Raw genomic sequence first — 22,009 nt, 5'->3', positions numbered from 1 at the left:
TAGGCACCTTAAAAGAATTTGGCATGAAGAAACGAATTAGATGGTTTTGATGGTATTGATTTAGTACTTTTTAGATATTCCTCCAAGGCTCAATGATTGGGTTAGAAAGAAAAGGAAATGATCGTAGTTATTCACAAGATGGTGGTTTTAATTTTAATATTCAGAAACAAGTCTTGGTAATTGATAACTTTACAAAAATTGAAAAGTTGAAACAATCCTTAAATATCCAGGTCTTTGTTATGATTTTAGTTTGTTCGCTTTTATGTGGTTAAATAAATTGATCTTTTGCTTTCCTCCAAGCTTGGTTGGTTCAAATCAAACTTTATCTGAAGTTATGCTTTATTTTGTGGATCAATTTGAAAAGCTTGTTTCTTGTAATATTTGATTTAAATATAAGGTTGTAATTGCAAATTCCCTTTATTGCTGTACAGGAAATATATAAGAGAATGAAGCTGAGTCCCAAAAAAAGAATCCGAATCCTAAAAATTTGTTCACTGCTTCATGTGTATTTGTTTTTGTGAAGAATGATTGAATGTGTATTTCATTAAATATCATAATCCTATATATATATATATATGAGTTTTTTAGAATAGAAAATGAAATAAAAAATTAATTACATAGTGCGTATCTTATCCTTATACCCTTTAATCTAATTTACGTAAGAGACACTTTATTAAATATTCCTCTTCAAGCTGGAGAATAGATTGTCTATTCCTAGCTTGCCAATTATAGTGTAGAAAGCTAGACTAATCAAGCATTTAGGCAACACATATGATAGTTGTGAACTACTAGGCATGTATAGAGTACATATTAGGCCACTATCAAGTTTCTCTTTGATAACGTGTTTATTGATCTTGATATGCTTGCTCCAATCATGTTGTACCGAATTGTGTGTAATGCTTATAGTTGACTTGTCATAGTATAAAGCGCATAGGGTTCTTCCACTTGATTTGTAGATCCTCTAAAATTCTTTTTATTAGTAGTAGTTCACATACTCTTTAGGAAATTGTTCAAAATTCTGATTTTGCACTTGATTTAGCAATAACATTTTGTTTCTTACTCCTTCAAGTAACTAGGTTATTTCCAAGGAACGTACAATATCTTGTAATAGATCTTTTGTCTATCACTGATCCTACATAATCTGCATCCGTATATGCTTTTAGAAGCAAACTATCACTCTTTCTGAATAAGATTCCTTTCCTAGGTGACCCATTTAGGTAATGGAGCACTCAGTAGGTTGTATATTCTTCTAAACCTCCTAATTTATGATTGAGGTCAATAGGAGTACTTGCTTGTTTACTTGCTAGCTTGCCAATATCGTTTAACTTGTACTAGATCTTTTGTCTATCACTGATCTTGCATAATCTGCATTCGTATATGCTTGTAGAAGCAACCTGTCACTCTTCTTGAATAAGATTCCTTTCCCAGGTGACCCATTTAGGTAATGAAGCACTTGATAGATTGTATATTCTTCTGCTCCTCCAAATTTATGATTGAGGCCAATAGGAGTACTAGCTTGTTTACCTACTAGCTTGCCAATATCTTTTAACATGTCACAAATGTATTTCTGCTGAGAAATGAAGATATCTGATTTTGCATAGGCAACTTTAATTCAAAGGAAATACTTTAAAATACCTAACTCTATAATTTTGCATTCTTGCCAGACATTTGCTTTAGCACCAATTTTTCTTTCTCATCATTTTCTGTTGCAATGATATTAGGGACATATACTAGGAGAGTTTTAACTCCCTCTGTCTCTGAGTGCTTGATAAATAAAGTGTGGCCTTCCTGAGTCTATTTATATCTCAAGCTTATTATCACCCCTGCAAATCTCTCAAACTATGCTCTTGATGGTTACTTGAGTTTATAAAATGCCTTCTTCAATTTATACGCTTTATTTGTTACAGCTTCTACAGCAAAACTTGGTTCAATTTTCATGTAGATTTCTTCTTTGCAATCTCCATGCAAGAAGACATACACATTGAATTATTGTAGTTACCAACCAAAGTGGATAGTTAAGGACAACAAAATCCAAACAGTATTCATCATCTCTACTGGTGCAAATGTTTTTTGTTAGTATATTACATAAGGTTGTGTAAGCCCTTTGCCACCGATCTTGCTTCATACCTCTCGGTTGTCCCATATGCCATATATTTGATTGTAAACACCTACTTGCATTCCGCAAGTTTTTTTTTTTCTTTGGGTAGGCCCATTACTTCCGATCTTTAGTTATACTCTAGTGCCTACTTTTCTACATTCATAGTATTTTTCCATTTTTCTTAAGATAATGCCTCAAATGCATTATTAAGAATGGACTTAATATTCAAACTTGTAAGAAAGTTTTTATGAGACTATGAGAACTTATTAAATAACACAAATTGTGAGATGCGATAAAGAGGATATTTAGTACATTTCCTGGTGCCATTACAAAGTGCAATAAAAATTTTTTTTTGAAAGTGAAAAGTATAAAATTTGCATTGTAAAAAGCACTAGAGGTGCAAAACATGTACAGTATTTTACAGCTTAGTCCTCCATACCAAAGTAGACCTAAAAGTCTCAAAAAATACAGGGTGATGACCCAAAAGCAAGAAATTTAGGGGACTAATCCATTTATTCTTCAGTACATCAAAACCTTTTGTGTCCTCAATCCCCTCAAATGCTTGACAATTCCTAACCTTCCACACAGTCTACATAAGCGTAACAGGAATCAAATTAGCAAGGATACAACTGCCTCTAAGATGTTCCCACGCCCAAATCTCCTCTTTAATAGAACCCGAACAAACCCAACTAATCCCCAAGCGACTGTAAACCATGCACTACAATTGATAAACAACAGGACACTGTAAAAGAAGGTGTCTGCAGTTCTGCTCTGCCTGTTTGCAAAGGTAGCAGGCATCAACCAAAATTAATGTCATTCTTCTTAGCTTGTCAATAGTTAGAATGCATTCTCTACTAGCTTTCCAAGCGAAAAAAGAAATCTTTGGTGTGCACCTTAACTTTCCAAATCGATTTATAAGGGAATGGCTGCATTCTGTCTTCTCTTTGCTGAGGAAACTGCCCCTTTGCATAAGCTTCTTATACCAAGATTTTACAGAGGAGCAGCCATTTTTTGTGTTGTTCCACATGGGTTTATCCTCATTCTCATCTAGCCGGATGTCAGAAAGTAGCTGCAGCAGCCTTTCATACTCAGGTAATTCTCAGTCGTTTAGATTGCAGGTTACCACCACCTGCCAATTCCCCACCTCTGTCTGACTGCTCAGAAAACATTCACACACCCGAACAGCCTTGTTCTTGGAGATGGTATAAATTGCAGGAAAATTGTCCCTGAGTGAGCGCCCCTCCATTCAATTGTCTTTCCAAAATCTGACTTTGTTCCCTTGTCCCACCTTCCATTTAATATGTCTTGAAATTATCTTTACCATCCATAATGCATAAGCCTTTTTTTTATGAGACCTCAACGCACCAGGAGTTAGACAACCAGTCTCATCCAGCCCATATTTTGCGGCAGTAACTCTCCTCCACAGAGCGTAATCCTCATTAATGAAGTGCCATAACCATTTCCCTTGCAAAGCGGTGTTCATTTCCACCATAGATTGAATTCCAAGCCCACCACACCGTAAGGGATTTTTCAGCTCATTCCACACCACTAAGTGGAATTTTCTGCCATCCTCCCTATCCTCCCCCCCCCCCAAAAAAAAAACCTTGCTTTGCATTGATTCCAACCTTTTAGCGTCACTGTGAGAGATAATCAATAGAGATAAGTAGTAAATAGGCAAGTTACTAAGGGTACTCTTGACAAGTGTGAGGTGGCCTCCTTTAGATAACCGATTTCTCTTCCAGCCCGCTAATCTTCTCTCAACTCTGCCTATGATCAGCTCCCATGTCTTTTGATATTTGTAGTTTGCCCCCAAAGGTAATCTAAGATAACTCAACGGAAGAGCATATATCTTACAGCCCAAGACCTCAGCCAAATTTGGTTGATCATCCACACCTCCTAACCCAACAAATTCTGATTTGGACTGATTAATCTTCAAGTCGCAACCACTGGGAAACCCATTAGAATACATCTAATATTCATTAATGCTGACAAATCTAGTTCGCAAAATAACAGAACGTCGTCAACAAAAAATAAATGTGTAACTTCCTCCTTGCAATTACCTTTCCCCACTTTCAGACCAAGAAACAGATTCAGTTTTCTGGCCTTCATGATTATTCTGTTAAGAGCTTCCATCAACACAATAAATAAGAATGGTGATAAAGGATCCACTTGCCTCAAACCTTTTGTAGGCTGGAAAAATTTAGAGGGGCCTCAATTTACTATCACAGCACAAGATACCGAAGTAATAATAAATTGCTATTAGATAATATGGGTTTTTTGGGATTTACTGCAATTCTAGGATTAAGGCCAGATGTTTGGACTGGGTTAGGCTCAGTACTTGGAATCTTCCTTCTTGTATACATGAGTGAACCTAGGGTCACGTATCATCTCTCAAGTAGGTGAGTTTTCTGATGGGTTCTAAGAGCTTTTGTGGTGATGATGTTGTGTGTGGCAAAGGCAATAGGGTAAAGTTAGTCAAGAAATTCGTACTTTTATCTTCCAATATAGGCTCTCTCCATAGGTAAGATTGACTGAAATATGATTTTTGTTCAACAAAAGTGATATCTGCAGACAAATAAAAATTTGTGTGGATGGATAGTAATATTTGTACTCGAGATGCATCCAAATAGTAGAACTCGTTTTTGGTGCTATTCATTCAGAATGAGCTCTGTTGCTTTGGTAAGATTCCCTAAGTGCATCCAAATATAAGGGTTCTTTTCTTGCTTTAGTATGTCCGATCACCTTTCAAGAGTTTTGGTTTTAAAAGTCATAATGAGAAGAAAGAGAGATTGTTTGTAGTTTACATCTTGTGATAACTTATTGACTGACACGAGATTAGTACACAGTTTGAAAACATATAACACGTTTCCTAAGACTAGGATAAGATTAAGTTTAACATTTCCCTTGCCCATAATGGTATTGAGAGAACTATCCGTAGCGACAATTTTCTTATTACTCAGATATGAAACATATATATGAAAATATTTAGAAGTATTGATAATATGATTAGTAGTTCATGATATTTAAAAAAAATTATTAGTGGCTCCTAAATCTATAATTCATGAATTTTCAAATAGTTTATCTAAGGCAATCAAATCATGTGAAAAGGATAACATACTTGAGTATTTTATTATACCTATATTTGTGGGTTTCTCAAGATCCTCCAATTGACTTCGCATTCATTCAATTTCACTTTTAAAATTAGTAAGATTAGTAAATTTCTCTTCCTCTTACTGGTTGACCACATGAACCTGTTTAGAAGTCTTCTATGGGATAGTTTTGTATCCACATTCCTTTCCATGCAGTTTTCAACATTTTTCTTTAGTGCATCTAGGCTTGTAAAATATACCAAAGATTATCCCTTTTATCCACTCGAGGAGATGATTTCTCAGTGTGATTCAGTTCTTTTGCTTGTTGGCGAGACTTGGAGCCTTGTGAGGCCAGGACTGAGGTATAAGTGGAGTTGGGTTTTAACATGACCCTTCTCCTGCTCTTCTCCGCTATTGCAATTGAAACTATCTCATAAAGTGATGACATTTCCTATTTTCCCAAAATTTAGATCCTTACTTAATCATATTTAGGATTGAGTCCTGTCAGGAACTGATAGATACGATCTTTTTCTACAAATTTCTTGAGGTGGACTACATTTTTACTGCAATCCTTGTGGTACTAGTCCAATTTCTGTCACCAGTTCTTTAATATATTAAAATATTCATTGACTGACTTATTCCCTTACTTGGCGGACCACGTGTTAATAGTCAGGTCATAAATATGTATTGCATCCTTGACTTTATAGTAGGTTTTACCGATTGCATCCCACACTTTTTTCTTGTAGGCAAAGACATCACTGTCTTGCTGATTTCTGGAGCAATGGAATTCCAGAGTCATGCCATGATCATCAAATTTTCTTCATCCTAAGCATTGAAGGTTGGATCTCCTGGTTTTGGTCCAATACCAAGGGGATGACTGAGCTTACCTTTTCCCCTAAGGGTGGGCCGGATTAATTGGGATCAGCTCAAATAATCTTCTTTTGTAAAATGATAAACAGACTGGATTTGCTGAAATTTGTTATTTTATGTGGTATTCTCCACGTGGGAGTTTGTTTCAGTGTTTTGAGATGTTTATGCCAGACATCTTTAAAATTATAGTGCAGTTAAGGTCAAATATAAATATTACATGAAGGATGTTACCAGCCGGACGGAAAGGAATCATGGCTGCTGGAGGCTGGCTTAGTGCACTGGACAAAGGTGGGCAAAAAGGCAAAGGCGTATAGATAGCTGGGCAGAGGTGCGTGGTGCAAGGGAGCTGTGGTTGGTTGTACGCACGGCTATTCTATGCCCACCAAAGGAGGCTCGACATGCAGCTAAGCCAGATGGAGGCTATGTAGGTGTGGTTCTGGCAGCTGAAGGCTGAGTGGCTCCTTTTGGCTGCTCCTGGCTGTGAGGGTTTGGGTTTAGGGCCAGCTATCAAGGTTGGCTTGTGGTTGAATCAACAATTAGAAGCTACATGGCTGGGTTGCATGCAGACAGAGGCTGGATGTTCAATTAGGCAGAGCTGTGTGCGACTGGAGGCATGGTTAGAAAGTTCTGGAGCCAGCGATGAAGGCCAGTCTGTGGTGAGCGACAGCTGGGTTTTGGTGGCCGACAATGGATGTTCCCCCCTTAGGGTTGTATTATTTTGGCAATGAAGGCCGATTAGGGTTTGTGACGAAGGTCTAGGGTTTTTTTCTTACAGTCTGTATATTATATGAAGGATTGTTGAATAAATATTTTATTGAATATCATAGACCTTTTTATATAAGTTTTTAGAGTAGAAAAAGAAATAGACAATTAATTATATAGAATGTATTTTATCTTTATACCCTTCAATCTAATTTACATAAAATACGCTTTCTTTAACAGTTCCATTGATTTATTTTTGTCAAATAAAGAAGTTTGTACTAGAAAGAGAGTACAAGAGAGGAGTGTCTCTGTTCACACTGTTCTTCCATTTCTTGACAAGTATTACAGTTTCATTATCATATTTACCTTTTCAGCAATTGATTTCATTTTATGTTAAGGAAAATAATAATTTACCTTATAGGCCAAGCAGCATCTTGCATTGTTGTGTCTGGGCGAGATTGGGAGAAGGAAAGATCTAAGCTCACATGTGCATATAGAGACTATCATCATTGAGTCATTCCAATCTCCTTTTGAAGAAATAAAATCTGCAGCCTCTTATGCTCTTGGCAATATTGCTGTCGGTAATCTATCCAAGTATTTACCTTTTATCTTGGACCAGATTGATAATCAGCAGAAGAAACAGTACCTCTTGCTTCATTCGCTCAAGGAGGTATGTGTAATTGAATTATATATTTGAACTGCATTTTGATATAATTCTTTCTCATGTTTGATTTTTACCATTCTGCAGGTAATAGTAAGGCAATCTGTTGATAAAGCAGAGTTCCAGGATTCGAGTGTTGAGAAGATACTTAATTTGCTATTCAATCACTGTGAAAGTGAAGAAGAGGGGGTACGCAACGTAGTAGCCGAGTGCCTAGGTAAAATTGCGCTAATTGAACCAGCAAAACTTGTTCCAGCACTTAAGGTAACTTGTTTACATGGTGATGCATTCGATTAATGTTGTGCAGTTCTTTTTAATAATATATTTTGACATCTCTAGGTAAGGACAACTAGCTCAGCTGCATTTACTAGAGCAACGGTGGTTATTGCTGTAAAATATTCTATAGTTGAGCGGCCAGAGAAGATAGATGAAATTATATACCCTGTCATCTCTTCGTTTCTTATGCTTATAAAAGATAGTGACAGGGTAAGTCCTTAAAGACTTGATGCTCCAACAAGAAAAAAAAATCAGTTTTGTCCTATATTTCCTGTAGTTCTAGTTTTTTTTTTTGTTTTTTCACAAGCTGATATGGTCATGCAGCATGTTAGGCGGGCAGCTGTTCTCGCTCTGAGTACATTTGCACATAATAAGCCTAACCTTATTAAAGGCATTCTTCCAGAATTGTTGCCACTTCTTTATGACCAAACAATGGTTAAGGTAACTTCAGAGACTTTTCGAGCCTTGAGAAAATTTAAATGATGCTGATGCTATAGTTGCTGGTACTGTTTGGTTCTCATCTGGTTGCCATTGCCAGTTTAACGATCTTATTTCTTGATGCCCTTGGAACTTTTCTTGCATCTCTTATATTTTGACTGGCATTACCTAATGGAACCATAAAATCAGTTCCCTCTCTCTTGTAGTCTTTTCTCTTTCATTTTTGCTTCTATCAGATTATATTAGCCACTTTTATTTGTTTATGTTATTCTTTTCCAAAATGAGTTTGGTTTTGATTTTGTATAGCCTTTAAACTGTCTATTATTTGCATCCTTCAATTAATTTTTTTAATCTTACTTTTTCCAATTCTATGTTTGGGCATTTTGCAGCAAGAATTGATCAGAACAGTTGATCTTGGTCCCTTCAAGCACATTGTAGATGATGGTCTTGAACTGAGAAAGGCAGCTTTTGAGTGCGTTGACACATTACTGGACAGTTGCCTCGATCAAGTGAATCCATCATCTTTTATTGTTCCATACCTGAAATCTGGACTGGATGGTTAGTTCATATTGCCACTCTCTTATATTGTTATTTCCTTGAGTTTTGGGTGCAGTTTAATCTACTACACAAATAGATTAAAGGCTGTGTGGTGTTCAAATGATGATTGTTTTTCCTAATGGAAAGGGTATTCTATTTTTTCTTCTCTTAGTTGTGGAATGGGTGAGGGGGTGGTACATGGAAGAGTGCATGTCTGAAAATTGCAACCTGTTATTGTGTTATGGTGATTCATTATGGGGAATCTGGGTTTGCACTATTCAGGATTTGTTGAGAATTCTGGGTGGGACTTGCAGTTCATTTTTCCAACCTTTCATCTGATTAAAAATTTTGGCTTTTCCAGATCATTATGATGTTAAAATGCCTTGTCATCTAATCCTCTCAAAATTGGCGGATAAATGCCCATCTGCTGTACTAGCAGGTTAGTGCTATACTGAAACTTTGTTATTGAGTTCAAGAAATATCTTATCTTCAATATATTACTGTAATCTCCAGTGTTGGATTCGTTGGTGGATCCTCTGCAAAAGACAATCAATTTTAAGCCTAAGCAGGATGCTGTCAAGCAAGAAGTAGATCGCAATGAAGACATGATTCGAAGTGCTCTGCGGGCAATTGCATCCTTGAATCGCATAAGGTTTGGCTCTCATATCGACAAACTTGGAATTTCTCTATGTGATACAGGAGAAAGAGAGATTGAGCATATAATACCTAGAAAAGTTAACAAAGACCCAAAGTAGAGATCTTGACCTCGATTATCAAAAAATGAATAATTCAATATTTTTTGTATAAAAATCATAGAAGTTTGAATAACAACTAAGCAAGCGTAATCTTTACAGAGGCACCAAGCATAACCAAATAAGAAAATTAAGTCTACCTAGGAAATCTACCAAATTGGAAAAATATATTAATTAATCAAAGAACGCGTAGCAGTAAGAACATAATTAGATTAGAAATAATAAGGTCATACCAATTACTAGCCTATTCTTAATAGTTACTGATAAGCTAATTACCCCCTAAACACATATTTCTTAATATTGTAATGTCCAATCTTGAATTTTCCATTTCTTCACTTCTCTCTCTTTCTCTCTCTCCCCCCTCCGCCAAAGTTCCTGATTCGATAATTTCTGAATACTCAGGGGATTTATGGCCTTACATATCAATTATCCTTTTTGTAGTGGCGGAGACTGCAGTATTAAATTCAAGAACCTAATGAATGAAATTCAGAAGTCTCCAACACTGTGGGACAAGTATTATTCCATCCGGAACGAGTGATGGACATACTGAGCACTGGCAGTTACGAAGGTGCTAATTCGACATTTGCAAGGAATGAAAAGGATTTAAGATAATGTTGATGTTATAAATAGTCAGATTTTGGTAATGAACACACCCCATTGTTAGGTGTACAAAGGGGGTTAAGAATCTCAAAGTTTTGATTGCTGGAGAATACCAAAAAGAAAGAATTAGATGACTGTGCCCGCCTTATCATAGAAATTTTTATGTATAGGGTCAAATCCATTGGAATCCTGCCCCTTTGTATGTATCTATACCTTGGTTTAGATACTCCCATTGTTAGTGTTATATGTTATTTTCTTCTTGAGAGGATGATTCTCTAATTGCATTTCTAGGTTGATATGGTGATTTATAACTTTTGGTTCATGAACTTGGTTTTGCCAACCTAATAGAAAGAAAAACTGCTTGTGAAATTCCTTATAACTAATACTCCAAATAGTTAGTCCATTTCTTGTTTAATTCTTGTACTACAGATCATTACTTAAGTCCACTAGTGCTGTTTTGAACTGGTGTTTTGAACTTTCCTACCCTTAGGTAATGGGCATCTACCATTTTGATTCCGTCTTGATTCGAGTAGTTTTTAACTTCAGATGTTGCGTTTGGAATCGTTTTTATAACCAAACCGATAAAATAAGGTGTTTTTGGTAAAAGACAAAGTCAAAATTTGTTTTTGATAAAACGGAACCCTAATTTATTTTGTTTTTCAAAACTCCTGCTCATGGAAAAAACTAGAGATTCCACCCAAGCAGCTAATGGAGAACTCCATTCTCTTCTAGGGGGTGGGAGTTTGCTTTTTACCTAAAACTCACAAGTAAAGTTCTTCAGTTTATGATGCAGTCTACTCCCATGAATTATTATTTTTCTAAAGAAACTGTTCTTCACCTGCATTTTCATCTCCACTTAAAGCTGTTCATAATCCATTAGAGATACAGAAATAGAGCAAACTAGAATTGCCATACTTGATGCAACATAATTATATGGTTTAGTAATTGATTTGCTATACGAGACTAAATCTTTGAAATTTTATTAAAAATTTTAGTTAATGATTAATAGTGAATATATTAGTGTTTGTTTTTTTATTAGTGTTAATTATGAAATTTAAAAAGTAATTCCAATTTTTTAAATCTATTATTTGTTTTGAATTTTTTATAAGTTTGTTAATTATTTTTAATTAAAAATAATTTATAAAATTTTACTTCGATCTGATCGAATTTAATTTAGACCGATGAACACTCATATATATACTTTTAAATTTTAAATCATGATTCTATACTTTTAGATAATTATAATCATCCACCCTGTAATAAATAGTCAAATTGTAATTATTTTGTCTTAAACTTTTGTTCATTAAGTTGGAATCTAGTTTGACCTAACTCTTGATTAAGCTTTTTAATTAAGCTTACCATCTTAAATTTAATTCATCTTGTTAATTATATCTTAAGATTGTGTAGATAGAACAATGCTCCAACCACTCAAAATCTAAGAATAAAATCTATCAAAATAAATAGAACTCGTTAGATTCAATCATCTATTTTATAAGAAATTTAGTCGTCAATCATATTGATTAGCAATATGATTAGATACACTTGTTCTTATTATAGTATTTATCAATTTATATTGAACTATGATTGACATTTAACAACAAGCACGAAACACATTCAAATGATTTTTAAAGAAAATATAATTTTTTTTATAAATAAATTATATTTAGAGATCTAATCGTATTATTCATCGATCACTCAAGTGTAAGAACGAAATCTATCAGAACATGCAGAACTCATAAGATTCAATCTATCAGTAGATTAAATAAATTGATCAACTAACAATACAATAAGATAAATTTTTATTAATTAATTAAATACGTTGAATATTGAGACAATATTTAATATTTAGTAATAAAAAACGAAAAATATTAAAATAATTTCTTAGAAAAAAAGAATTTTTGTATAAATAAATTATGTGTACGTATATCATCTCAGTATATTATATTCGAGAAAAGTGTAACGTACGAATAGATCTTAATAGTTAATCACTATGATTTAGTAGCATTAACGTTAGTCATACTCCGAGAGAGATTTCTTCGTCTTTTATAACCACGGTCATAGGCTTCTAGAACTATCTAAACAATGCACAATTGTGTGATATTCTCTCTCTCATACCTAGAGTTTTTAAAAACTTGACTATTGCTTAAAACTATCCTACATCTTTTAGACCATACCCAACAATTAGTCCAACAAAAGAATTCATCTTGTGTTTATGATATTGAGTTTATAAGTACGAGTAAAGTACATATATTTTTTACCTACTCTATCATCTTTTAAGTTTTATTTTTCACGTTGTCGAATGAGAATTTACGCGAATTATTCAAGTTTTGCCCTTTGTTTTGGTTACTATTTTATAGTTTTATACAATAACCCTTTATAAAGGGACTTCATAAATGTTCTAAAACCCTCTAGTACATCATGATTTGTTTCTTTGTATTGTATGATCTGAACATTGTATATAATCCTCAGAGGGGTTAGGTCTTACCATTTGCTCTTCTTTTTTCCCCTTTTCAACAGAAGAGAAGAATGAGGAGCATAGATTGAGTCTTGAGGATTCACAAGGCAATTAAAAGGAGCCAAAACAGAGATGATCAGAGAACTTACCCACAGGTTCGAAGAAGATTCATCAAAAAGAGAAACATCAGAAAATGATGGAAAAGGAATAAACGAGACAAGCGAGCATGTATGCACTCACGGAAGGATATAATGGGGCACGCAAACATTTTTGAAGATGCTAATAACAAAATCTCCGAATGTAACTTCTCAAAAGAAAGCTAATATAACAAATTATGAGCACAAGACGGAAGGATATAATGGGGCACGCAAACATTTTTGAAGATGCTAATAACAAAATCTCCGAATGTAACTTCTCAAAGGAAAGCTAATATAACAAATTATGAGCACAAGAAAAGAGAACCATCAAATTGTTAGAAGTAACATACTGTTCATTTTATAATCTGCTTCCTAGGCCTTCATTTAACAAGGCTCTACCAAGAATCTGTTTGGCCAATAAATGCCACCAGATACTTAGGGAACAAAAGTCCAGATGGCAGCTCAGTAGCCTTAATCATCTGTACTAGCATCAACATTTCCTCCTTTGAGATGCAAATGCTTCTCTCTCTTTTGAAACTCTGTCAACCCCTTCCCACTGCCAGTTACACCAACCTTGCCATAGGGATCATCGGGAGACTTGAAGATGCTCTCTCGTTTTCGACCCGAGAAGAAACCAATCTGGGAGTGGAACAAAAGAAAATGCAAGTCAGGAATAGTTTGGATATCATTAACACAAGAAATAATATCAAACAGATCATACAAACTGAGTACTCTAATTGAGTTATTTAGTGTGTCAGTCTACACACAGTAGGAATGAAGAGGATAACGTCAAAGATACCTCACAACATTTAGACATGATAGGATTACGGGAAGTCAAAAATAGGAAAAGACCGAGAAGGGGTAGCAGAAATGGATTGCCATAAGCACTATTCGTCGCTAGGACTATAATTCTTATCCTATCCCTTTATCTCGAAAACTAAAATACTCTATACGTGGAATGAGATCATAATTCTCATATTTGATTCACTGTGAAATCAACTCATTACTACATCAGATTCCTTGGAGATGGATTCTCTCCTTGTATTTGGATGGATAGGTAGGAACAAGAATTACACCTTCCATGAACTGAATAAAATAGAAAATATTTCTTATTCCATCCTCATTCAATTTTAGTTACATTCTTATTTTTACTCTGTCAAGTTAGCAACTCAAATCATCATTTTGTAACTGGACAATTCTTGGAGCTCTTCACCTTGGAATGTGCACTCTGTAACTCCTGACACCAGCACTTCGTTCTTGCCATCCCCCCCCCCCCAAAAGGGAAAAAGAAAGATCTCCCGCAGGTTCATTCATAGCACACATGAGAATTTAATCCAAGTGTATGTTTCAATTGTTAAGACAGACCAGTTGTTCAGATATTTCATGCAAGAATGGCCAGTTACCTTCTTAGACCTTCCTTTTGTTGTCTGGAACTGTTGCCAGGCATTCTGTCTCTTATTTTGAGTCACTTCTAGTTGTTCAAGCCGAACCTTTGACTTGAAAGCATGTATCTTCTTACGCTTAGTAGCTTTCTGTGGACATTGTGTTTAACACATAAAAAATAATCACATATCCAGGAATAACAGAATCATAAAGAAACTGTTAACATCATCTAAATCAAATTTAGTGTTTTGATGAAGGAATTAGGTTGTAAATAACTTTACAGCACCATGGAAACTAATCAACAGTGAGAAAAAAACGAATTTAAACCCCAAAAGCAGGCCAATAGATGGCAAATCCCTTGCTTACGTATCAAATGGTACTTCTGGCAACCAAAGTCCAAGTGGCTAACAACGGTAAGGTTGGTGACTTTGATTGTGTTGTCGAACATCAAATTAGAGAATCAAAAAATATTTAAGAATGTATCTTAAATATTGTAAAGTGAATGCAAAAGGAAAAAAAATACTTACCACATCCTCTGGGTCATTAGGATCAATACGAAGCTTTGCAGGTAGACTTCGTGATTGGAAATCAACAGATGCAGCTTGAGCAATCTTCCGTTTAATAGCTTGTTTTGTTGCTTCAGCAACCTTCTCAGCTTCCAATAAAGCGTTATATTCAATTGGCCTTACATTATCAGGATCCACCTGGGATTAAGAACTGTAGTCACCATATATTCAATTTTCAAATGTAAAAGGATACATATAGTGATGCAAGACAAAAAAACAAGGGAAGAAATAAATAATTAAATTTTGTAATGGAAGAGGCACAAACAAATAATACAAGCAGCTGAAAGATTCCGTGATCATTAAACAAGAAAAATATAAATTAATCAGAGATAGAAAAGTAAAAAGACACTGTTGTAGGCCTCTTGATGAAATTAAGAAAAACAACTCAACAGTTTCTATAGCTCCGTGTTATATTATTTTAAATATGGCCATAGAATGCCGATTTATTTAATTTAACGAATCCGGGCAAGCAAATATGATAGAACTACTAAAACATCATTTTCATCCCAACCCCTATCCACATAAGAATTTTTTTAGTTCAGGTGTGAGACAACAATGATTCGTACCTCTTCCCTATTTTCCCATCCATCATAGCAAACATAATAGCCATTTGGAGTCAAAGCTTCAATGGTTGCGTCATACCTGAACATTCAACTAATCAAAAACTAAAAGAAGAAAAGGAAAAAGGTAAAACAAATTAGAAAAAAATACAATACATGCAAATATAGATATGATAGTTCCACATACCACTCCCCGTCTTCACTCCAGACAGCCTTAATTTTAGTGCCAACAGGAAACTGCTCCTGATGATCAGAGATACTTCCTGATTCCTAGATAGAAAAGAGAAAAAGATATGATGTGAAGACATGAATAAAAGAGAAAAACAACTCAGATGTTATAACCAGAAAAAAGCCATACAGAACCTAGACAAGTTTTCCATAATTATTTACAATATTATATTTCATGCAGAAAATAACTGGAGAATTTTGCTTTTTTTTTTAAAAGGACTATCCTATGGCAATGTGCATAAATGTGAAATTTTTATGGTTGCAACAATGAGTCACCAAATTGCAGCTCAGTAAGAGAGATATATGGCTGCATATTATATCTATTAATTCAAATGCCATGAATTCCCTGCTGAATGCCTGATGATAATATGAGTATCTGCAGTGGGAATGCGAGTTATAAAAACTAACCATTTCATTCCCTTTAGATTGGGGCAGACTAGAAGATGGAGTGGCACTAATTCCAACATCTGATCCAAAGCTCTCATTTTGCTTCGCAGTTGCAAGAAGTTCCTCCGTCAGAGCAATTACCTGCATCCCACAATTAAGCAGAAGTTTAAAAAAAGAATATATGCAATTAAACATCATGGATGTCAAAATATTGTAATTCGAACTTAGAATCTCAGTGATTGAACATCTGAAATGAAGTGAGAGCAGGCTGGGCATCACGACACATAGCACACCTGCACAGGAACCAAGATAAAAGTGATGTGCATCATGATGAAGCTCCGTATTTTTCACATACACTCCAATTAATTTTTCTTTTTTTTTTTTTTTTTTTCTGATAGCACTTCCTAAAGTTCCCATTTCTGGAGTTCTATTCAACATAAATGCCATCCTCACCTTTTTAACCCTGAAATGAAAACAAACCTCCTCGAAATCCATTAGCAGTTAACTGATGTTGCTAGTTTGAGCAACATGCTGACTCCTTCAAAAGAGGGAAGGAAGAGAAATGAAAGATATTACATAGAAAACCTAGACATCCAAATAACAGCACCTGAAATTCACAGAGCTAAAGGAGAGGTTGACCTAACTTTTCTTAGTACTCATTTTGCATTTATAAATGACAAAATAAAGGTGAATTAACGAAAATGCATATAAAAATGAACAAATAATGTGCAAGGTTCACCTCCTCAAGCTCCTTTTCCATGTCACCATATTCGGAGTTCCCAGGATCATCAACCAAAAGCTGCCTGACCTAGTGACACACAGAGAATACAAGGGATTAAACAAGAAACATATTTGGATAATAGCATGGTAGGTAGATCATGAGAGGACAATTTGCGACACAAGATTGCAAATTAAACATTATTTCCTTGTTAAGCGGAAGCCACAAGAAACTTGAATTTTTATTTGACAATATCCAAATTATGTAAATAATTGAACTGCAAACAGTACGGAGATCGTTTTTACAAGAATACAAGACTATAGAACCAAAAACAGTAGTCAGCAACAGTTACTTCATTGAAGAGAAACCAACAGACCGAAGTTTCTTTTTTTGAAGAAATACTCACGGTAACAAATTCTCCAACCGAGTAAAAGTTGTTTTGAAGAAAAAAGCAGCAAAAGGATAACACTACACAGTATAGTTGTGCTTCCGATGTACATGTTACCAGCCAAATATTCCACCCAGTTCACTGTTAAGGGAGAACTGATCACACTAAAAAGAGCAATACAAAAGGAATTGTGTAAAGTAACAACTTATTTTACCCTAGAAAATCCCAATCTAATTTAAGAATTTGGATCGCGTTTCAATCGAGCCTACGGTTCCCTTATACTTTTCGGTTTCATTCATTTTTCAGAAACCAAACCTGATAATAACCACAAAAACCTAAATTATTAATCAGACGATAGCCTTAACACACTAATCCAACTCGAATAGACATTTTTCATAACCCTTCTCTCTCAATTTCGAATCCCTAATTGAATTCAGGAGGGAAAAAAAAACAAACCTACTTCAAAAACACAGATAAGAGTAAAAAATTGCGATATATATTCATTATCCAACTGAATTAGAAAAGAGGGGATAGAAACAAGAAGAAATTAGTACCTGCTGGAGCTGATCTTTGTAAGTAGATAAATTCGAAGCTAGTTCTTCTATGCTCAGCTCTTCCATGTTTTCTGAATCACTGTATTCTTCTCGTCTCACTCAATTTTTGTCTCGCTCAAGATGGATTTCTGTCGAGGGTTTTATCATGAAGAAGGCTACGAGACCAAACGGAGATATGATTCAAAAGCAATTGCGTGATAGTTAATAATATAAATATATATATATATAATAATTATTATTTATTTAAAATATATTAAAATAAAATTAATATAATAATATAAATAATAATTATAGATATAATAATTTATAATAAATATTTATTTAAAATTTTTTAATATAAAAATATTGTTATGTTATTAATATTTTTAGTTGATTGAAAATTTTCGCATACTTTATATTGTTATTAGAGATTTTTTATATTTTATATATTTGCGTAAAATTATTTTACATCATTATAAAAATAGTATATTTAATGCCTAATATATATAATAATATAAGTAACGTTGTTAAACAAATTATCATAAACTAATCTTTTTAAGAGAATCTTGTTTGTCTTAAAAATTACTTATCGGAATTTTATTTAAAAAAATTTGATCCGAATCGTAGGACTTCTCTTGGCTTTCTTGTTATCATATAGTCAATCATCTTAAAAAATTCTGAGATATTGACATTGGCAATAAAAATAGTGTCTCGGATAAGACTCGAGTAAAAAAATAATTTACATCCATTCTTGCGAGTGAAGGAAAAGAAAAGAAACTAAAAGAAAAAATGCAGTCCTACTAACGAAACACGAGATTCACAAAATAAGACTTGTTTAGATTCCGTAAAAACTTGAAAGAATCTACACGTAACCGACTTATCAAATTCTATTATAGGATTGTAGTCAACTTTTGTAAAAACGAAGCTCTTGCATTGGATCAAAAGAAATATATTAGTCACTTTCAAAGTAGAATAAACGCGGATAAATGTATACCATGCTTCACTCTCGTGATAGTTACACCTTCACTTATGAAAAATTTAGGAAACCGATTTGAAGATTTTGGAGCTATATATTCCAATGACGGGTGTATTAAGATATTTAACTTTGAGAACACCTGATATTTCTTATCATACAAACAAGTTCTGTTGATATATATATATATGTTTTACCTCTTGATCTTTTCTTTTTTTAATTTAAAGAAGTTATCGCGGTATCTTAAAGATACGATGTCTTTGAGCATTTGCTTTGCACCTTCCTCTCTTACTTTATATATATATATTTTTAAGATTTTGAAATATTGTCAAATGATATTATGAGAACCAATATGTACGTTACGTATCTTAGATATATTATTATTTTGAAAATCCGAAAAATATTCCACCGTTGTGAGATCCTCTAGTAAAAGTGAACATATGATCGTGACAAATGTCTGTGTCAAGTTTATCCCGAATCAATTGTTGCTCCGATAATTTGATGTGATAATGTAGATGTTGTATATTAGAGTATTATATTTGGACGCAACATGTTGCCAATATAACAAATAATTTTTAAAAAATTAATTTCTATAATAGGTACACGTTAACTTTTATGAAATTTTCGTTAATAGCTTATAAAAATTTCACTTTTAAAATTTTAACGATCGAGAAAATTTTGGACAAGTTATTAATAGAAATGCAATGCTGTATTTGTATTAATTTTTAAAGAGAAAAAAATTTCTTTTATAACTAACAACGGCAGACTCCGTTAAATTTAACTTTTTGTTATTTAATTAACGATAAGACTGAATCGATAATTGATCATTTTTTCGTAAAATTTTTTTTAATAGAATAAAAATAGTAAAAATATAAAATAAAAAAATTAAAATTATGTCTAAGCCAGGTTGCAAAATATAACAATCTCGAAAACGTTCTATAAGCAAATAAATTAAACGGGAAATATGTCGTGTGTGTGTTTCGTTTTAGTTAGATATATATTTTTTTAATAGCAAAAAGTTGTTCATAAGACAACTCAAGTGTGAAGCATAGGCAACAAATATTTTTCTTTTGACATGTACAACTAATGGTTCCAACACTTTGTATAAATACTTCTTTGAAATGTGGAAACAAGCATACCGAGAAAAGTTTTGTGTTTCGTCTAATCGTATTCGGAGGACGAGCATGGCATCTTTCTCCGGTATCGTAGGTATCGTGTTCTCGTGTATTTTCGGTGTCGCTGTCGCTCAATTATCTTCTGATTTTTACGCAACTTCATGCCCCAAAGCTCTCTCCATTATCAATGACACAGTTGTTAAGGCAGTCCAGAAAGAACTCCGCATGGGAGCTTCTTTGCTCCGACTTCAATTCCATGATTGCTTCGTTAATGTAAATATTCATTCTTCTTAAACTCAGCACTTGCATTCTTGTTTGCTAAAATTAAAAGGGTTTTTTTTTTTTTTTTATATGAGAAGATTATGGTTCTTGAAATTTTTAACAGGGTTGTGACGGTTCTGTCTTACTGGATCAAACATCCAACATAACGGGAGAGAAAGATGCGCTTCAGAATCAGAATTCTTTGAGGGGATTCGAAGTGGTTGACGACATAAAAGCGGAGCTCGAACATGCTTGTCCTGGAGTTGTCTCCTGTGCTGACATTTTAACCGTTGCAGCTCGTGATTCTGTTGTCGCCGTATGTATTTATGCCAATAATTTAGAAACTTCAGATGGTTTCGACGAATTTTCTTCCATTTGTGTGCATGCTTTATGTCTTCCGATGACTACATACATAAATATTTTCACAGTTGGGCGGTCCTTCTTGGGCTGTGGAGCTAGGAAGAAGGGATTCTTTGAATGCAAGTAAAGAAGCAGCCGAGAAAGACCTCCCTGTATTCTCCCATGATCTCGAGACTCTCACCGCACTCTTTGCAAGAAAGGGTTTCAATGCCTCCGAACTAGTGATTCTATCAGGTGCGTTAAAAGTCAGTCAGTTAAGAAAATCATTCTAGTAAAATCAATGCTTGTAATTCTCTTTGTCATTCATTTAGGAGGTCACACCATTGGGAGTGCAGCATGTGTAACTTATAGAGTCCACATATACAACGACACATACATAGATCCCGTTTTCCGACAGTCTCTGCAATCGATTTGCAAATTTAGAGGTCCGATTGATCCTTTGGCGGCTCTTGATAACACGGCCGACGTCTTCGACAACGAGTTCTTCAAAGATCTATTGCACTTGAAGGGTGTTCTTAGGACAGATCAAGTGCTTTACCATAATGCTACCACAGACGAGCTGGTGAAGACATATAGTAACAACTCTGCTTTGTTTTTCTCTGATTTCGGAGCTGCAATGGTTAAGTTGGGAAAGCTCGACGTGCTTCTTGGATCGCAAGGACAAATCCGAACTAATTGCAGGAAAGTTAACGAATAGATCGAATTGGATAGGGACTAATCTTCATTCTTTTAGTTAAAAAAAAAACTAATATATGTAGTGGGTAATATAACAAGTGTGTTGTCAAGAAGAATGCAAAACCAAGGGAGGTATTTACCCTATTCCACTTTCTTTAATGAGTTTGATTTCAATGTTCTTCATTAATTATGATTACAAGCTCATATAAATATGTACTATGGAATTATATACTTAACTATTTTTGTTTTCTTTTCATATAAGCATGGCATAGATATACTTACAAAATTAAAGTAAACCTAGACCTAAAATATGTTTGTTTCTAACCCTATAACTTTTATTCAAGACAAAAATTTTGAATTACTTTTGGTTTATTGAATGAAATGATTCGGAAGTATAAAAGCATCGGCAGCTAATAGATGATAGTTATGCCGCAAATAGATTGAGTACAACATGTATGTAATTAATTAGCTTAGGGCTTGAGCGGCCTCGACTTCTACTGCTCATCGCACACCCTGTCTCTTGAAGCACCGAATTGTTGTTTTGATTTTAGCGTCACACAATTTGTTGCGATAATGTGGACGATAACACAAGGAAAGAAATTTTCACGTCATTAATAAACGACGAATCGTGAACATGTGATATTGATCAATAATGGATTAACTCTTGTTGATTATAAATATTTTATTTAAAAATATTTTAAAAGTATGCAATTTATACATAGTCAATTTTTTTTTTTAATATAAAAATGAGGGAGATACGGTAAAAAGGGTCTAGGTGTTGCACATTTTAAGATAAAACACTCTGATTAGGTCATTTCTGATGATTTGAATGAGATTAAAAAAAAAGCTCGAGATAGAAGTAAAAATCAAGAGGGTTAAAAAAAAACATGATTAACCAAGAAATCAAAATAACAATTTATTTCTCTGTAAATATGTTGAATCTACAATGTTCAACTTCTAGCCAAACGAATTCTAATAGTCTGAATTATATTAGAGCAGACGTTGAGCTGAATTACACTGTTCAATTTCTAACCAAACAAATTCTAATAGTCTGAATCAGGTTAGAGCAGACGTTGAACTGAATTACACTGTTTAACTTCTAATCAAACGAATTCTAATAGCCTGAATCATATTAGAGCAGACGTTGAGCTGAATTACACTGTTCAACTTCTAGCCAAGCGAATTCTAATAGCCTGAATCAGGTTAGAACAGACGTTGAGCTGAATTACACTTCTAGTCAAACGAAT

General features: G+C 34.1%; 3 protein-coding genes across 6 annotated transcripts in view; 2 read left to right on the top strand and 1 right to left on the bottom strand.

Moving 5' to 3' along the window:
* The window catches only part of LOC110813190 (cullin-associated and neddylation dissociated), a 31,583-nt gene extending 21,181 nt beyond the window's left edge, over positions 1-10,402 (top strand). The window contains exons 22-29 of one of the 2 annotated variants that reach the window (XM_088211926.1): positions 7,190-7,429; positions 7,508-7,684; positions 7,760-7,906; positions 8,021-8,137; positions 8,524-8,692; positions 9,033-9,110; positions 9,185-9,323; positions 9,865-10,402. In XM_088211926.1, coding sequence (XP_088068052.1) covers positions 7,190-7,429; positions 7,508-7,684; positions 7,760-7,906; positions 8,021-8,137; positions 8,524-8,692; positions 9,033-9,110; positions 9,185-9,323; positions 9,865-9,961 — 1,164 coding nt within the window. In that variant the 3' untranslated portion in view covers positions 9,962-10,402. Of the gene's footprint in view, positions 1-7,180; positions 7,430-7,507; positions 7,685-7,759; positions 7,907-8,020; positions 8,138-8,523; positions 8,693-9,032; positions 9,111-9,184; positions 9,324-9,864 lie in introns of both variants that reach the window. The other variant, XM_088211925.1, reaches the window with a different exon arrangement.
* Positions 10,403-12,826: 2,424 nt separating this feature from the next.
* On the bottom strand, positions 12,827-17,588 carry LOC110807410 (nucleic acid binding/RNA binding protein). Of its 3 annotated transcripts, XM_088211236.1 has the most exons (9): positions 17,400-17,470; positions 16,479-16,547; positions 16,193-16,277; positions 15,761-15,880; positions 15,312-15,394; positions 15,131-15,206; positions 14,526-14,702; positions 14,019-14,147; positions 12,827-13,254 (listed from the first exon to the last, which is right to left on the bottom strand). In XM_088211236.1, exons 3-9 carry the CDS (start codon positions 16,232-16,234, stop codon positions 13,087-13,089), a joined length of 795 nt encoding a protein of 264 aa, XP_088067362.1. In that variant the 5' UTR covers positions 16,235-16,277; positions 16,479-16,547; positions 17,400-17,470; the 3' UTR covers positions 12,827-13,086. The 3 variants fall into 3 exon arrangements, with proteins under 3 accessions (XP_088067362.1, XP_088067361.1, XP_088067360.1); XM_088211235.1 differs by lacking the exon at positions 16,193-16,277 and having other exon boundaries at positions 17,400-17,588; XM_088211234.1 differs by lacking the exons at positions 16,193-16,277; positions 16,479-16,547; positions 17,400-17,470 and having other exon boundaries at positions 15,761-16,186.
* A 1,845-nt stretch (positions 17,589-19,433) lies between these two features.
* On the top strand, positions 19,434-20,938 carry LOC110807387 (cationic peroxidase 1-like). Its single transcript, XM_022032521.2, has 4 exons — positions 19,434-19,739; positions 19,852-20,043; positions 20,156-20,321; positions 20,399-20,938. Exons 1-4 carry the CDS (start codon positions 19,473-19,475, stop codon positions 20,782-20,784), a joined length of 1,011 nt encoding a protein of 336 aa, XP_021888213.2. The 5' UTR covers positions 19,434-19,472; the 3' UTR covers positions 20,785-20,938.
* Positions 20,939-22,009: the final 1,071 nt, after the last annotated feature.

The sequence above is a fragment of the Carica papaya genome, chromosome 9 (genome assembly GCF_054855325.1).
Source record: "Carica papaya isolate Zhongbai chromosome 9, ASM5485532v1, whole genome shotgun sequence".
NCBI classification, from domain to species: domain Eukaryota; kingdom Viridiplantae; phylum Streptophyta; class Magnoliopsida; order Brassicales; family Caricaceae; genus Carica; species Carica papaya.
Note: the sequence above shows the minus strand (reverse complement) of the source record. Positions and strands in the feature narration are given on the sequence as shown.

What these genes read in the sequence shown, in the direction of transcription:
- LOC110807410 (XM_088211234.1), bottom strand. Translation starts at nt 16,186, where the DNA reads ATGGCATTTATGTTGAATAGAACTCCAGAAATGGGAACTTTAGGAAGT. An exon ending in TGGAGTGAAGACGGGGAGTG is followed by an intron (nt 15,207 to 15,311) that starts GTATGTGGAACT and finishes TTGAATGTTCAG; the next exon opens with GTATGACGCAACCATTGAAG. An exon ending in GATGGGAAAATAGGGAAGAG is followed by an intron (nt 14,703 to 15,130) that starts GTACGAATCATT and finishes TCTTAATCCCAG; the next exon opens with GTGGATCCTGATAATGTAAG.
- LOC110807387 (XM_022032521.2), top strand. Translation starts at nt 19,473, where the DNA reads ATGTGGAAACAAGCATACCGAGAAAAGTTTTGTGTTTCGTCTAATCGT. An exon ending in TCCATGATTGCTTCGTTAAT is followed by an intron (nt 19,740 to 19,851) that starts GTAAATATTCAT and finishes AATTTTTAACAG; the next exon opens with GGTTGTGACGGTTCTGTCTT. An exon ending in CTCGTGATTCTGTTGTCGCC is followed by an intron (nt 20,044 to 20,155) that starts GTATGTATTTAT and finishes ATATTTTCACAG; the next exon opens with TTGGGCGGTCCTTCTTGGGC.